The 18662-nt window shown below is 37.1% G+C and overlaps 1 protein-coding gene across 2 annotated transcripts; it reads right to left on the bottom strand.

Annotated features, from left to right (window-relative positions):
• Positions 1–325: 325 nt before the first annotated feature.
• On the bottom strand, positions 326–16785 carry LOC106085034 (uncharacterized). 2 transcript variants are annotated; one of them, XM_013249037.2, is made up of 7 exons: positions 16623–16785; positions 14037–14830; positions 13911–13967; positions 13788–13844; positions 12004–12477; positions 5583–9761; positions 326–2933 (listed from the first exon to the last, which is right to left on the bottom strand). In XM_013249037.2, the coding sequence occupies exons 2-7, from the start codon at positions 14810–14812 to the stop codon at positions 347–349; spliced, it is 8130 nt and encodes a 2709-aa protein (XP_013104491.2). In that variant the 5' UTR covers positions 14813–14830; positions 16623–16785; the 3' UTR covers positions 326–346. The 2 variants fall into 2 exon arrangements, with proteins under 2 accessions (XP_013104491.2, XP_013104500.2); XM_013249046.2 differs by lacking the exon at positions 16623–16785 and having other exon boundaries at positions 14037–14289; positions 14345–14424.
• Positions 16786–18662: the final 1877 nt, after the last annotated feature.

The following is an 18662-nucleotide window of genomic DNA, read 5'->3' as shown; positions in this document are numbered from 1 at the left end:
GGAAAACCACCGTTGAACATTTTTTTCTTATGGTCTCGCCAGGATTCGAACCCAGGCGTTCAGCGTTAAAGGTGGACATGCTAACCTCTGCGCTACGGTGGTCTCCAGCTAAACACATCCTTCAAATTTAAACCATCACGAATGGCTTCTAAAGTCTTTCAATGTTATTAAGAAATTTTCCCAAGCCCTTCCCTTGATGGTTGTTTAATTTAAACACACCTTTGTTATGATCAAATAAATAAAACTTTTTCTTATTATCATTTAATGAAATTCAAATACGAAATTAAGTTCTGGAATTGTAACGTCTACAAAATATACATATAATTGGAAACAGCTTATCTTCGTTTTACGTACCATCATATATTCCACTTTGTAACAATGAGTTGAGAAATAAAACATTGTCAACATCCTTGGACTGGCTTATAACATTTTTCCTCAGTGCTTTTAAACGCTGCAACTTCTTAGTGCTGGCCGGTATGGTCAATATTTGTAAGGCTAGTTTAGATAAGAGGGGATATTTATTGGCATTACTCTCCCACCATTGCAGGACATTAAAATTTGCATTTAGTAGAACATTTTCCAGACAATAACGTTCAAGTTCCTCCTGTTGCTGCTGCTGAGTTTTCAATCTCGCATTGGTATTATGTGTACGTAATTGGGGAAAAAAGAAATCAATTTCATCAGCATCTTCTTCTTCATCACTTGGAGGAGTCTTAATGCTGAGAGGACTTGAAAATTCTTCTGCTTTTTCAACTTGATCGGGCAATATAGCCTTCATTTGTTCCATACAAAATTTCTTGATATCGGGCAATTCATGTGTTTGTTCCTTATTAGTGGGTGGATATAAAAAGTAGGCAATTTTATGCCACATATTGATATTGTTGCTACACCATATGGCATCCAGGTTCTTTAGCATGTTGGCCTTGAACAGGGCTATCTCTGTGGCTTCATGGTTGGGTATGCTTTCACACATCATTTTCAAACGTTTTACAGAGGGTATAACAAAGCAAAGTGAGGGTGATTGATTATCCTGCAATCTTTTCATAATAATTTCAACATTTTTAAACAAATCCATTAAAGTTTGTATTGCCATCCAAGTGGTTTGGCTTAGTCTCAGAGTGTCAACTATCTGCGATTTAAATTTTCTGATTTCAAACCATTTGCTGGATATCAAAAGCAATAGTGTAAATGAGGAATTGCAATCTGTTAACAAAGCTTCTGGCTGTGATTGTGATTCCTCCTCTTTCTCCTCCTGCTTCCCTATAAGATCTTTGTATAGTTGTGCTATCAGGCTGCAGTTGTTAGTTAAGCCAACTAGTTGAGGGGTATCTTCAAGTGACTTGTCTATAACTTTAGCCAACATATAACTGGAACAGTTTATAAGATGACTATTATCAGCATTCAAAGCTTGTTTAAATTCATTTGTCTCCTCTAAGACATAAATTATGTTTTTGCCAGCTGGGAATATATCAAAATCAGCCAATATATTATCTATCTTAAATCGTATATCTTGGTCATTATTTGAAACTGGCTGCAAAGATTTTGTCGCCAATACCAGCTGCTGTAATTTGAAATCCTTGGCATAATGCAAAGTAAGACTAAGGAAACTTTTGTTGATTAGCACCTCAGGCCACAGCTCCACAGATATATTAAGCCAAGATGGCATATCCTTAATTTTATTCTTTATATCGTCTTGCTTTACCCTAGCCATTTCTTTAAGTTTCTCTGCAACACTTAGGGAGTTTGGTATATAGTCCTTGGCTTGCGATAAACCCTTGCCACCTTGTTTTGCTCCCATATGCAACCAATGACGTAGCAATTTGCTAAAACCCAAAGTTTGCAAATTGCTAACATCCTGCCCAACTTCAATGCTCCATTTGCTATAGACAGCTAAAGTCTTAGCCTTATCCTCATGGCTAAGTTTTCTTTGGATATTTCTATAGCAAGAATGTTGATTCAAGTTTTGGCTTACGACTATAGAGGAACATTGACGACAAAATAGCCAAGGCTCTATAATGGCCTGGCCATTCTCTTGTATGATCATAGCAAACATACTCTGCTGGGCAGCATCTTCAACATTGCATGGCTGTAATCTATAAAGACCTTTAGTAATTTTTTCTTTAACCACTTGCATAGACCTATCAACACTGGCACTTTCGTTTGCTGTGAAATAGTGTAGAGGTGGCGGAGAAAGACTATGTGCCTGAATCTTGCTTGCTTCTATGAAAGTGTTACATGGAAATTCTTCTTCTTTTTCTTCCTCTTGTTCCCCATCTAATACATCTTGCTTTATGCCTATGGAATAGGCATCTAGAATTTCAATTTTTATACGTTTACTGGGATTTTCTTGGCTATGTTTTACTACATCCTCTTTGTAGTCAGATGCCAACTCCAAGGCATTTAGGGTGGTACGCATAGGAGCCATGGTCAAACATTTATGTAACTGTAGATCACTTTCGTTGCAGCCATCATATCTCAGCACCATTTTACAAAGGCGACAGCTAACCACACCTTTTAAATTAGAGCCATCACTCATGGGTATAAGTTCATATTTGGACCATATGGGATGGGAGGCTGTCTGGCTAGACACACTATCCCGGCTTCTGGAATCTTCATATGAGGGGGAGTTTTCTCGATGGGTACGTTTTCCAGCCCTAAATGCTGGTTTCTCTCCCTCCTTTAGAGCCTTCAAATAGCACCGATGTCTCTTAATATTTCTATGATCCCTTTTTTCATGTTTCAATACACTGCCACACTGGATGCAATACAGATATCCCTCAATAATGATGTTATTGGAGTTTCTAATCATGGCATAAAGATTATACATGACATCCTCATTATCCACTTGGTAGTTGCCCGCATTTATTTTCGTTTTTATTTCTGCCTTCATGCATTCATGCTTTTCTTTTTGAAATCTTTTCTTGAGGTTTTGTCTGAAAATGAAAAATAAAAACGATTAGTAGAGGGAGTAGTAGAGAAAAAAAAAACTGATTGTATGTCCGCTACCATAATTTTGGCCCTATCCGTTTATAAACTCTTGAGGGCCAAGACATACATTAAAAGACATTGCCTGTATATGTCGATCAAAAAGAACTTCTTGTGGTTGGCGTTGTGCTTCGAAAATGACAATCTAATCTAACCCATGGGCCAACATCGAGAATAACATAGGCTGTCCTAGTTGCCTGCTCTCCAACCTAATCTAACCCATGGGCCAACATCGAAAATACATAGGTTGTATATGGTTAAGCGCAAAATCTTTTTAGTTTCCGAGTCCGAATATCGAACTCTGTGAGTCAACTCTTTGTAGAAAATTGTACAAGACTGAGGGAAGAATCCCAGGATATGCTAACAGGTTAGATCCTCTGTTAATGTCGCTGGTCTCAAAGTCTGGGCATCGCTCTTATTGATTACTATCACATCAAGATTTAACATTGCACCTTGCCATATTTTCCCACTTTGGCACTGGGATAAATGATTTCCTAGTGTAATATTTGCACTATGACGACGAAAGTCCCAGATGGCCGGGTTCTGTAGTTTAAGGCATTTTTTAGATTATTATGTTAAACGCACTTAGTTCATTCTGTCACAAAGTGGAGCTTACAGAGCTAGGTTAGAATCGGTAGTTTTTGTGGCAACGACTTGGTAGAATTTACAAATTTGCCTTGTAAGGAGGTGTTTTCAACACCTAGAATTAAGGCAACATCATCACACGGGTGTAGTAGCCCATGGTCGGCCAAATTTGACGGTATTAAGATGTCAGATTTTTGTTTACGTTCTCATTGTTGTTTTCTTCTTTTTCGCAGATTTCCTGCACACACGCACAAATTTCTTTGCGTGGGTTGACAACATCGTCGATTTTATACAACACCTTGATGGCATAACGGTCATATAAGTTAATATTGTTAGTGTGCAAATGAGACAACCCTGAATTATTATTTTTGACATTTTACAACATCGGCAACAATTCTCTAGCCTCAGAAATATGGAAAACAATTTACCGTTATTCTAAGAGGTGTAAAAATGCAATACCAACGTGAAAAGAGGACTGTCAAGTGATAAACATGATAACAAGGTAAGTGGAAGTGGAAATAGTGTGAGCCTGATAAAAATGTGTGTGTGGGGTTCATTGCTTTCACGAGAAACATAGCTCAGTGCTGCGATCATGCCGTGAGTGAGTCACGTCTCGGTAAGCCACGAAATCAGCGTTTCGCCCAGTATCCCGGTGACACAGGAGCTATTGATAACACGTTCGTTCCAACCGATTAGTCTCACCTCCTGGGGACCTGAGTCTCGATCACGCCGTGAGTGAATCACGTTTCGATAAACTAAGCCGCCAGCCTTTCGGCCAGTATACCGCTGACACAGTAGCCACTGAAAGATTGATCAAACGTTCGTTCCTACCGCCTACTTCCGCATCCTGATGACCAAGTGCTGCGATCACGCCATGTGTAAGTCAAGTCTCGTTGAGCCACGAAGTCAGCGTTCTGCCCAGTGACCCATAGACACTGGATCCACTGATTCCAATGACCAGCGTGATTGCAACAACGCTGCGAGTGAGTCTTCTTTCTTCTTTAATTGGCTATGACAGAATATTTGTTCCACTAGCCGAACGTAGAATAGCGTTCCAAGCGCCTCGATCTTCTGCGCTTATTCTAAAATCTCTGACACCAAGTTTCGAGGTGTCTCCCACCACTTGATCTTTCCATCGGGCTTTTCTATTCCCGGTTTGCGTGTACCACCGTGTTGGCTTTCAAAGGACTTCTTTGCTGGAGCCGTTGTATTTTGATGCGTGTAACTATGCTATCGTCGTCATACAGCTCATACAGTTCGTGGTTCATACGTCGCCTATATTCTCCATTAACGCAAACTGGTCCATATATTTTACGAAGAATCTTTCTCTCAAATACTCCAAGCACTGCCTCATCTGCTTTCCCAAATACCCATGCTTCAGAACCATATAACAGCACGTGCTGTGAGTGAGGCATGTCTTGTCAACCCGCGTAGACAGCGTTTTGTCCAATGTCCCGTTGACACGGAACCGTAGATCATACTTCGTTTCAACCGATTAATTCATCGTACCGCTGGCCAAGAAAAGCAATCACAACGTGATTTGAGTAGTCAGCCAGTGCTTGATAGATCTGCAGCCTTTGAGTCACAACCGGCCGTGGTGTCTCCCTGCTAATCGCACCCTTCGCCCCCCTCGGGGGAACCTGCTACTTTAAATTAAGATTAATAAAAAACAAAACCCATTCCGCCTTTCAATTTCTCTGTCACTTCCAAACTTCCTGATCTGAGACCATACTGCCTTATGCCAAACGACTTTAGTACTTCCTACGTTAGTTTATTCATATGCTTGCCTGGAAAAAATATGTATTCTATAAATTATCCAACAACACGGTCCCTCATTAAACCCATGCCCGTTTTTTACTTCTTTAGCTCTTTGAGGTCTTTTCTTTTACCGGTTTTCCTTCTTCAAGATGGTACACACCAAACTTGTCTAAACCTTCAACATCATCCTAATTGCTTAGGTATACAAAAGTTTGTCAAAAGTCAATCTCATAGCTCTTACTTATCATGCTTACCTTTTCTCTTCTCTTAATGCATGGGAATCCTCACAGTTATGCTCGTCCAATTCGTGTTCTTCCACAACCGTTTTACACTCATTACAGTATAGCATATTCTTTAGAATGCTTTCATGCTTATTGATTATTTGGGCATATTTGGAAATCTGTGGATTTGCTTCGTTGCCCTTTAGTTTGTAAACACCCATCTCTAGACAATATTCAACATGTTCGGGTATCATATCCAATTCATAATTGACATATTCATAAACCTTGGCATTGGTTTTATGTTCTTCCTCTCCCTCGCCGTCCCACTGCTCATCCTCCTGCTTGTGGACATGTGGAGAATTTTCTTTCAAGGTTTTCCTATAGCATATATGACGATGTAAATTGCTGGTTCTCTTGTTTTTGCATCTCAAAACTTTTTTACATAGATTACAACAAATGAAATCTTTGACATCTGTTCCATTGGGTCGGACTATTTTGGCAAAAACTTTCCACAGATGCTTATGTGGATTCTTTTGTACCCCTAATTTATACACCTTACTGCACAGTTTGTCCATGATAAATGTTCTGGAGGACTCATAACAGGGCTCTATTATGGGCTTAATGCTAGCGGCTGAGGAGCCATCATCTATTATCAATGTACTTGGTGATTCGTAGGAGGGCTCTATTGTGGGGTTCGCTTCAAAATCATAGTATATAAAGTCTTTTTTAGAAGATTTGCTTTCTCTCTCTGCCTGCGTAGCATCTACGACATTAATTTGCTGCAGGTTGTTCTTAAAGCATATGTGGCGATACAAGTTGGCGGTATTGTTGTTCTTGAATTTCATCAGATTCTGGCAACGAGTGCAAAATACAAAGTCATTAATTGCCGAACCATTGGTTCTGGTTATGTGGGCAAATATTTTCCATAATGCAATTCGTGGATTGCGTTGCATTCTCAATCTATAGCATTTGCTATATAGTTTTGCCAATATAAAAGCTTTTGCTGTTCCATCATCAGCCTTAAGATAAGATTCATCAGGTTCTATGGGTGAATATTTAGACGGTGGTATATCCTCTGATTGAGAAGAATCTTCGTCGGTCTCTGCTTGGGTATCATTGGCATCATCATCAAATTCGATATGCGATAAGCTCGGCTGGTCTATGATGTCCATTTCAAAATAGAAGTCCTTATAGGCCGACTTTTGCTGCTGCTCATCCTCCGCATCACCATTATCAACTTTGTTGCTTTCTTGATGGTGTAATTTAAAACAAATATGCCGTTGCAGATTATGGAATAATCTGTTTTTGCATTTAAACAGCCTTTTACACATTGTGCACAAGGCCATGCCTTTAATTTCGTTTCCATTGGGTTTGACAATCTTGGCAAACACCTGCCACATAGGTGTTTGAGGCTTGTGTGGCATTCTTAATTTATAGACCTTGGAACGTAGTTGACTCATTATATAGAAGCTGGAATTCTTATCAACCGCCTTCGGCGAGGGTTTAACCCTCACAAGGCTGGAAGTTTCTTTTTCAGCTTCTATTTGAGAAATGTGGGAATTTCCGCTTAAAACCTCTCCTTCTTCTTCAGCTGCTATTTGGGAAACGCTGCCATTTTTAACATTATCAATATTGAAATATATATAGTCTTTCAAATTTTTGCCTCCTTTAGAGTGCCTGCATTCTTCCAATTCGTTTTCCTCAGCATCTTCACTTTCATTTTTTTGACATGCAGCCCCCATTTTTTGTAGAAAAGGTTTATAACAGTGATGGCGATACAAATTGCTGGAATTATTGCCTTTGGATTTTAAAATTCCTTTGCACTGAGTGCAAAAAGCAAAGTCTTTAAGCGGCCAACCATTGCTATCTAATATCTTGGCAAACATTCTCCACAATGGGGTTCTAGGCTTGCGCTGCAATCTCAAGCTATAAACCTTAGCAACAAGTTTTTTCAGTATGCCATCTTTTATCAGCAATTCTTCCTTCCTTTGGCCTCGTCTTGATATTGCAATACAAATCTGGCAGTCCTTGATATGGCAATTGTTGCTGTTATGCTCGTCATTGTCCTCCTCACTTTCTATGTCTAGGTTTGTTTTGTTTTTAACGCTTCCGTTTGATGTAAGAAGGCTCTCTTTATAGCAACCATGACGATATAAAACAAATCCATGTGTGTCATGGTATTGTAAGACTCGCTGACATAGTTTGCAGACAACATGTTTTTTAATCTCCACATCATTGGGTTTGAAAATTCTGGCATATACTCCCCTTAACTTGTTGCGACGCCTAGGCATACTTTTTAATTTATAAATTTTTGCATTAATTTGCTTCATTATAAATTCGCTAGTTGGCTCTTCATCATCATCATTAGTCGCCTGCATTTGAGTGTCCATAGTATCCAGAGAATTGTGCCGAGATTCGATATGGCTATCATCATCAGCCGTCTTCAAGTGAGAATCATGTGAGTCCATTACGATGTTTAGATCTGGCTCGATTTTTAATTGGGAGTACTGCAGAGCCTCGATACGTCCATCATCAACCTTAAGATAAGATGCATTGGGGTCTATGGATGAATCTTCAATTTCTGGTATGTGTTCCGATGGAAAGTCTTCGCAGGTTTCTGTTTGCGTTTCATTGGAGTCATCATCAAATTCAAGTTTAAGGTTGGAATTTTCTTCCTTTTCTTCTTCAGCTGCTATTTGAGAAATATGGGAATTTTGTAAAAATTCTCGGCTTGAAACCTCTTCTTCTCCTTCTTCGCTGCAATTGTTGCTATTATTGGTAACATTATCAAAATTTAAATATATAACGTCTTTTAAAGTTTTCTCTTCTTCAAAGTTTCTGTATGATTTATAACAGTAATGACGATACAAATTGCTGGAATTATTATTGCCTTTGGATTTTAAAATTTTTTTGCATTGAGTGCAAAAAGCAAAGTCTTCAAGCAGCAATCCATTGTTATCAAATATCCTGGCAAACATTCTCCACAGGGGGGTTCCATGCTTGCGATTCAATTTCAAGCTATAAACCTTAGCAGCAAGTTTTTTCCTTATGTCGTCTTTTATTTGCATTTCTTCCTTCCGTTCGTCACGTTTTGATTTTGCAATACAAATCTGGCAGTTCTTGGTGTTGCAATTGTTGCTGCTATGCTCGTTTGATTTAAGAAGGCTGTCCTTATAGCAACCATGACGATATAAAACGAATCCGTGTGTGTCATGATATTGCAAGACTTGCTGACATCGTTTGCAGAAAACATAATTCTTAATCTCCAAATCATTGGGTTTAAAAATGCTGGCATACACTCCCCTAAACTTTTTGCGACGGCTAGGCATACTTTTCAATTCATAGATTTTTGCATTTATTTGATTCATTATAAATTCGCTAGTTAGCTCTTCATCATCATCAGTCGGCTGCATTGGAGTAATCATAGTATCCGAAGAATTCTGTAGAGGTTCGATATGGCTATCATCATCAGCCGTCTTCATGTGAGAATCATGTTGGACCATTTCAATATTTAGATCTGGCTCGAATTTTAATTTAGAGTACTGCAGAGTGTTATGGATTGCCTCCATATCCATTTCAGTATTTAGATCTGGTTCAATTTTTAATTCAGAGTTCTGCAGAGACATGTCATGTACTCTTTCTTCAATTTTATTATTAGCATTAACATCATCATCATCGTTGTCCTTATTGTTATACTCATTCTTAAAGATACCGTTATCATTATGATAACTGTCAACCTTTGCCTTCTTCTCAACGAAATCGATATCATTAACCATAACGTGGTTATCATTATCAATAAAGTTATCGATATCCTCAAAGCTATCATTATCGTTTACACTCATGCCATCATTGTCATTAACATTACCGTTATCTGCGCCACCTTCATTCTCCGATTCCACTTCAAACTCTTGACTTTTATTAACGTATTCCTTATAGCATGGATGGCGTTGCAAATTATTGACATTTCCCTCTGTCAATCTTGTCACATTTTTACATTTGATACAGAAAACATAATTTTTAATTTTAACTCCATTTGGCTGCATAATAAGCGCAAATATTTGCCAAATTTTGCTACGTGCCTGAGTTTGCATTTTCAATGTATAAATTTTGGCATTTATATTCTCCTTTATATCGGCTTTCATTTTATCATCGACGGTAATTGTAGGCACGGCCGGTTTGGCAACCAAAACTTTGGGAGATTCAGAGCTGGAGCTGAAAAGGGTATAAAAGAAGAAAATGTTAAAAAAATATATATAAAAAACAAGTAAGAAGGCGTTAAGTTCGGCCGGGCCGAACTTTGGATACCCACCACCTCGGGTATATATGTGAACCACATTTCGTCAAAATCCAGTGAAAAATGCATACCTTATGCCACATAACAGCTCTATAGATATCATCCGATTTAGACCAAATGCTTATAAGTACAAGTCATTGTTCAACCGAGAGATCGGTCTATATGGCAGCTATATCCAAATTTGGACCGATCTGTGCCAAATTGACGAAGGATGTTGAAGGGCTCAACGCAACTCACTGTCCCAAATTTCAGCAAAATCGGATAATAAATGTGGCTTTTATGGGCCTAAGACCATAAATCGGAGGATCGGTCTATATGCCAGCTATATCCAAATTTGGACCGATCTGGGCCAAATTGACGAAGGATGTCAAAGGACTCAACGCAACTCACTCTCCGCAATTTTAGCAAAATCGGATAATAAATGTGGCTTTTATGGGCCTAAGACCATAAATCGGAGGATCGGTGTATATGGCAGCTATATCCAAATTTGCACCGATCTGAGCCAAATTGACGAAGGATATCGAAGGGCTCAACGCAACTTACTGTCCCAAATTTCAGCGAAATCGGATTATAAATGTGGCTTTTATGGGCCTAAGACCATAAATTGGAGGATCGGTCTATATGGCAGCTATATCCAAATCTGGACCGATCTGGGCCAAATTGACGAAGAATGTTGAAGGGCCTAACACAACTCACTGTGTCAATTTTCATTCAAATCGGTTATAAAATGTGGCTTTTATGGGCCTAAGACCCTAAATCTGAGGATCGGTCTATATGGCAGCTATATCCAAATCTGGACCGATCTGAGCCAAATTGACGAAAGATGTCGAGGGGCCTAACACAACTCACCGTCCCAAATTTCAGCAAAATCGGATAATAAATGTGGCTTTTATGGGCCTAAGACCCCAAATCGGCGGATCGGTCTATATGGGGGCTATATCAAGATATAGTCCGATATAGCCCATCTTCGAACTTAACCTGCTTATGGACAAAAAAAGAATCTGTGCAAAATTTCAGCTCAATATCTCTATTTTTAAAGGCTGTAGCGTGATTTCAACAGACAGACGGACAGACGGACGGACATGTCTAGATCGTCTTAGATTTTCACGCTGATCAAGAATATATATACTTTATAGGGTCGGAAATGGATATTTCGATGTGTTGCAAACGGAATGACAAAATGAATATACCCCCATCCTTCGGTGGTGGGTATAATTAAGAAAAATATTAATATTAGTAGCGCAGAGGTTAGCATGTCCGCCTATGACGCTGAACGCGCGGGTTCGAATCCTGGCGAGACCATCAGAAAAAACATTTTTCAGCGGTGGTTATGCCCTCCTAATGCTGTCAAACTTTTGTGAGGTACTATGCCATGTAAAAACTTCTCTCCAAAGAAGTGTCGCACTGCGGCGCGCCGATCGGACTCGGATATAAAAAGGAGGGCCTTTATCATTGAGCTTATACTTGAATCGAACTGCACTCATTGTTATGTGAGAAATTAGCCGCTGTTCCTTAGTGGAATTTTCATGGCAAAATTTGCATTTGAATTAAAAAAATATAATAGCATTAGGAGGGAATAACCACCGCTGAAAAATGTTCTGATATTCCTGCCAGGATTCGAACCCAGGCATTTAGCGTCATAGACGGATATGCTAACCTCTGCGCTACGGTGCCTCATCATTGAGCTTAAAGTTGAATCGGACAGCACTCATTGATTTGTGGGAAGTTTGCCCTAGTTCCTTAATGGAATGTTCGTGGGCAAGTTTGCAGTTTTGCAGACATCTAACATTGAAATATGGCATCAAATATCTGGAGTTCTGACCCTACTACAGCGCAGCAGGAGCCGATGGGTTGTCAGCTGAACTATTTAAGACCAAGATTGACATGCTGTTAGGGCTCGAGAGAATTCCTTTTCCTTTTTGGAATCGACTTCCGCCCCATATCCATATATACACAAAGATACTCAAATTGAAAACTTTTAAATCCACCCTAAAATCCCCTATAAGGACATAAAACAAAATTAATACAATATAGACTCAAATGAAAGCTATTCAAAGTATCTGTAGGGCCTTGACTTCCTTAAAATCCCCAAAAACGAATCAAAGAAACCAGAAATTTTTAAATTTGTCTCATTTCCTTTGAAGCACATTTAATATTTACCTTGGGCATGCATGTTCTTCCTGATTTATTTTCTGCACCACCTCTTTACATTGGCAACAGGCTACAAAGTCTTCGAAAATACTTCCATTTTTTTTCGCAATGTGCATAAATTTTGCATCAGTTTCATTATTAATCAATTTACAATCACCTATCATTAATTTTCTTTCGACGGATGCCAAGATTGTTGTTACACCGACATCGCTTAGTTTGAATTCAGTAAAGCAATGATGGATTTTCAGATTTCCAGTTCGTAAGCCACATATTTTAAAAACTTGTTTGCATTTGGTGCAACAAACAAAGTTCTCAAGTAGGATACCATCTTCTTTAAGGATGGCAGCAAATACTTGCCAAACAAGACTAGGACGACCCTGCATCATTTTCAGTGTGTAAAGGCCCGAGTCGAGTTTTTGTTTTACTATGGTTCTTTGAGCAGAGGCTGTTTGCATAAGGAAGTCATTCGCTTCGTTAGATTCTCTAAAAAATAACAGATAAAAATAATTATGATATAAAACAATCATGTTAAAATTTTATTTCTATATTTTTCACAAAATTGTTAAATGTAAATTTTTTATTAGAAAATGTTGTCATAATTTCATTTCCATGGGAAATTGAGTCAAAATTTCCTTTCCATGGGAAATTGAACTAACATTTTTTTTTCTATAGAAAATGTTGTCAAAATTTCCTTTTCATGGGAAATTTTGTCAAAATTGCCTTTCCATGAGAAATTGAAACAAAGTTTCATTTCTATGGGAAATTTTGTCAAATTTCATTTCTATGGGAAATTTTGTCAAAATTTCATTTCTAGAGGAAATTTTGTCAAAATTCCATTTCTAGAGGAAATTTTGTCAAAATTTCCTTTCCATACGAATTTTTTTCAAAATTTCTTTTCTATAGGAAATTTTCTCAAAATTTCATTTCTATAGGAAATTTTCTCAAAATTTCATTTCTATAGGAAATTTTGTCAAAATTTCATTTCTATAGGAAATTTTGTCAAAATTTCATTTCAATAGGAAATTTTTGTCAAAAGTTCATTTGTATAGGAAATTTTTGTCAAAATTTCATTTCTATAGGAAATTTTGTTAAAATTTCATTTCTCTAGGAAATTTTGTCAAAATTTTATTCCTATAGAATATGTTGTGAAAATTTCATTTCTATGGGAAATTTTGCCAAAATTTCATTTCTATACGAAATTTTGTCAAAATTTCACTTATGAAGGAAATTTTGTCAAAATTTCATTTCTATGGGAAATTTTGCCAAAATTTCATTTCTATAGGAAATTTTGTCAAAATTTCATTTCTATAGGAAATTTTGTCAACATTTCATTCATGAAGGAAATTTTGTCAAAATTTCTTTTCTATAGAAAATTTTGTCACAATTTCGTATATGAATTTTAGTCAAAATTTCATTTACATGGGAAATTTTGTCAAAATTTAATTTTTATAGGAAATTTTGTCAAAATTTCATTTCTATAGGAAATTTTGTCAAAATTTCATTTCTATAGGAAACTTTGTCAAAATTTCATTTCTATAGGAAATTTTGTCAAAATTTCATTTCTTTGGCAAATTTTGTCAACACTTCATTTCTATAGGAAATTTTGTCAAAATTTAATTTTTAATTTTGTCACAATTTCATATGGGAAATTTTTGTCAAAATTTCATTTTTATGGGAAATTTTTGTCAAAATTTCTATAGAACATGTCAATATTTTGTTTCTATAGCCAATTTGATCAAAATTTGGATTCTCAATTTAAGAGAATTTTTGATTCTAAGGACTTTATAACTTACTCCTTCAGCTCTTTGTTATCATTTACAAACTCTTCCTCTGTTACATCCATATGGACCCTGAAATTTAGTTTTTATTAAATATACGTATATTAACAAACTTTATAACTAATTGATGATATTTACCCTTCACTTATTATTAGATCTTGCTCATCTCTGGGAAAAGACATTTCATTTGGTTCCCTACAAAAGCAACAACAATCTCTTATCAAAATAGTAACAAATATCTACAAACAGTCATTATCAACTTACCCATCTTCTTGGCTGGCTTCTTCGCTTTCATTGTCAAAGCATTGGTGGCAATTTAATTTAGTTTCACTTCGCTTATCCTGATATGGGAATATTGTTAAACACTGACGGCAACATACCAAATTCTTTACCAAGGATTTATTTTGTTTTGCAATAGAGGCAAATTTAGACCAAATTGGACTACTTGAATACTGTTTGTCAACCAATGTGTAGGAACCAGTTCTTATCATTTCCTCCAGATGCTGATGATACCATTCTACAAAGCATTTGTGTTCCTTCATACTTGCTAAACAGTATTTAAAAAATCTTACGAGATGATTGCAAAAGGAACAGCAAACCCAACCAATAACCAAGTTTCCTTCATGATCGGTAATTTTTCTAAAGATGTTCCAAACTTTATGACTATTACGCATAGACAACAAAGTGTAGTGTCCTGTTTGGATATTTCTTTCAATTATTTCGGGACTTTCTAGACTTTCTTTGGATTCGGCTAAGTCCATTAAAGGCGCATCATCATCTTTGCTCTCATTATCTCCCTCATTGGGAAATTCTTTCTTGAAACATTCATGTTGATTCATAACTTTTACATTTCTGCCATCATACAAACACAGCTTGTTACATTTTGTGCAGCATACTAGACCTTGGACTAGGCAATCGCTTTCGTTATATATAAGAGAGAATATTTTCCATAGTGGACCAAAACCATACTTATAGGGCTTTATTTTATAAAGTCCTTTTTCTATTTTAAGCTTGACCTCATGACTGAAATTTGTAGACATTATGAGCCTTGTCGATGCCTGGAATTAAAATTGAAAAAATATGAGTAAAACATTTTAAAATTTTTTTTTTCAGAAATTTAACAAATTTGGTAAAAAAATTGCTAATTTTTCAACTACAACAGAAAAACATTTGTTTAGAGCCTATTTTCTTTTAAATTTTTTCAAATATTTTCACTTGTCAATGCCTTCTAAATAATCACATTCTTTTACCCACTGCAATAGGATGGCGGGTTTTCTAGTAGATCTGCTCCTCTTATTGCAGCTCACTTAACGAGAGTTGTTTAATACCATAGGATTAGGGTTCAGGATTCACTAATAGAAGATTAGATCACTTGCGAAAACACAAAGTGCATAGGCCCCATAAACATCATTAAGGATGTCAAATCTGCTGATCGAAAATGTCATCAAATAGGAGAAAACGTAAACAAAGAATGAATGTAAAAAGAGAACAAGTATATTGACTAAGTGGATCTAGTCATGTCCCCCCATCTATCCGTCCGTACAACTGAGGAATTCCAGTTAGCGGTCGAACGCTTAATGACAGTATTCACTAATCGAAGGTTAGGTCACTTGCTCAAACATAAAGTGGATAGGCACCATGAATATCATTAGGGATGTAAAATCTGCCGATTAAAAATGTCATCAAATAGGAAAAACGCAAACAAAGAATGAATGTAAAAAGAGAATAAGTTGACAATCTTGGCATTGAGAATGTCGACTTATTCTGCCAAGAATTAAAAAAAAATAGTCGGCTTCTCACTTGGCTTAACCTGATTCAGTGAATCCTGGTTTAAGGTGAGTATTCTGTTCAGCTTTTCAAGCGGAATGCTGTCAAACTCCATATAAAAAAAACGTCGGCTGAAAATAGGCGGAAAACTAGTACTCTGTTTATATTGAGGAAATGGCAAAAAACTATTATATTGGCAACACTTGAAACTATTGCCGGCATCATTTTTGTTTGTTTTATTGGTTTCAATGGTTCGTTCTTCTTTATTTATTTGAAAAAAAAAAAAAATATATAAAATAAACAAAACAATAAGTGCAGATAAAGAAACGTCTTTTGATATGGAAATAAAAACATTTGATTGCTTTCAAATTTAGCTCGCGAAATAATTAAAAATTTCAGCGGCTTTTCCGAAGCAGAATATAATCTAAGGGTTGGATTATATTCCTCTCGAAATTTTGCAAATATGTAATCGGTCAATAACTTGTCAAAGCTCCCATATAAAACGATCTCCATATTTATCTTCAAAGAGCTTCAATTTTCGGCTGACTTACGTAAAGTACACACGTGTCCTTCTTCTTATTTCACTAGAGAACATTTTTATCAAAGTTCATGGTATTGGGTTCCCAAGATTCGGCCCGGCCGTACATAGCACATTTTTATTACTTATTTTAATTCTAGTTCGTATTTGTAATCTACTCCTTAGTACCTTTCATTAAATACCCATATTGCCTAGGTTGAGACAGGCTTGCACATAAAAGATTTTTTTTATTTCAGGAGTCCCGAGTTCGTTTGCCCCCAAAAACGAACTTTAGATTCGTTTTCCTGGTGTCAAAATAAGGGGGCATGCTACTGTTTAAGTAAGCCAATGAATGCCGAAATTTGCAAACACATTTCGGCATTTTTTTACCTAGAAAATATCTGCATAAAATATTGCATGGCAACCCTGCATGTATTGTTTTTTTTTTTGTTCTCTGTACGAAGTGTTGTAACGAAGCATTGGAATTAGTTTTAACACTGTAATCACATTTCTATATTTTCATCGTTGTTAGCAAGTGCAAACAGTTGATGCTAAGATAAACTTACCTTTTACATTGAATCTTATTTGTTGCTTTTGAGTTGATTTTGTGCTGTGTTTGTTTTTTTTTTTTGTTGTGTTTCGCTGCTGTTTCGTACTTCGCGTGCGGTAAAATACTCATTTACGTGCTAATGGATACAACAAGACTGAATTGAATGACCAAGCCAAAACAACCGCAACGGCACACAAAAAAATATCGAATGTACGTAAGTATGTATGTATGTAGTATATACGAAAATTGTATATATTCATTTGATGAGACTTCGGTTATACTTGCAATCTCTCTTAGCTTCGTATGCCTGTTTTGTGTGTTTTTTTTTACTACAAAATAGTCATGCAGGCAGCTTGGAAACTGTATTGGGCAAAGCAAAAGTATGTGTATATTGTGCGCAGTGGTTGGGAATGAGATTCGTTATGTTACTGTTTAATGGTTTCTTACAGAAATGGTAAAAAATTTACAATTTCGTTTTATTTTGTATGGGACTAAAAGGATTATTCTTTAATCGCAAAATAACTGCCCTAGAAGACTATATGGTTTAATTTGATTTTTAGGGAATAGTTATGTGTACAGTTTGGAGAACGGCACCTGTGGATCTTAGCACTGTCACTCAAAGGAAGTTTTCTTTCAATTGGCTTACGCGATTTGTGTGCGTCAAACAGATTGGAGAAGGTCACTTGTGGATCTTGGAGGGTGTCACTCAAACCAAGTTTTCTATCAATTGGCTTACCTGATTTATATATGTCAAGCGATCGCAATCCTTTCGTAAAAGTTATAGTTGTTGTTGTAGTAGCGACATTTGCATGTATACATACATAGCTGAGCATGCTCGTTCCAGGCACGCGAGGCCCATTGGTTATTTAGAGGTGTCAATAAATCTCATTGTCATATCGAGCATCATAGGCAGTTTTATCCGATTAGAGGAAATTTCCCCAAACAGGGGATTTTTTTTTCGTGCTTGGGGAAAATGTTTTCTCATTTGGGGAACGGGGATTTCGATGGGGAAAAAAGTAAAAATGGGGATTTTCTAGGGGAAATTCCACCAGCATAGCTTCATAATTAATTTTTTGAGTATACCCTTGGATTAGGTATGATTTAATAGAAAGTATTTTCACCTATACTGGTGTTTTTGTAGAAACTTATCTTCCGAGAAGAGAAATTGTTCATGAATATATACATATGTAGATTGTACATAAACATAGGCATCGACTTTATTTTGTTGTTGTTGTTGTAACCACATTGGAGGTGGCGATCCTCGTCATGCTACTGTAGATGAGCAAGCTCATTCCGGTCCGAGGGACCGACCGCAGCGGGAACAGGGTGGCTATTTTAAGGCGGTTTTTTTAAAGGCGCCAATAGACGCCCAGTATTTGTAAAGAGCCGGTGCCACCCGGCCTCTCACTGAAACTCTCCACTTGATACCGCTGAGTGTCCACGACCGTATGGAGCATTCCACTATCGGCAACTTGTGGACGCTAAGTTTCTCGTCACAGCAATAAACACCAAACAGATGGGACCCAAATGTTCCAGCCTGTGTGGCTAACCCGTGTCGGGACGACTTTATTTTATCGTACTAAAGCTGGAAATGTTTCCAACACATTAAGGTCGGCTAAGGTAGGGGCATCCGAAACATTAAGATATCTTTTTATACTCACCACCATAAAATGGGGTGTATACTAATCTGGTCATTCCCCATAAGGTGTATATATTCTTAATATTCCAAGTCAATCGACTTTTGCCTTGACTATTGCTCTGGGTCGCTCTAAAAACGAGTTGCATGCTGCACGAATGTAATCTGCAGTTTTTTTCCCCCATTTCTCGTACAAAGGCTTTCTCCAGCGCATTCATACGGGTATATTTTTAGGTCCTTACCAATCTTACGTCCATCGGATTGGCGTCTAGCGAATTGGACAGCCTCTGTGGGGATGAAATGAAATGCGGAACATGATTTTTTAGGCATTCTTTGTTTACACGTCGACTCCTGTTGTTACGTCCACAATCTACGACCGAAATGGGTGCATGCCTACCGCTCCAAAGCAACTTCCAAATG

This window comes from Stomoxys calcitrans, chromosome 4, assembly GCF_963082655.1.
Source record: "Stomoxys calcitrans chromosome 4, idStoCalc2.1, whole genome shotgun sequence".
Taxonomy (NCBI): domain Eukaryota; kingdom Metazoa; phylum Arthropoda; class Insecta; order Diptera; family Muscidae; genus Stomoxys; species Stomoxys calcitrans.
This window is presented reverse-complemented; position numbering and strand designations above follow the sequence as displayed.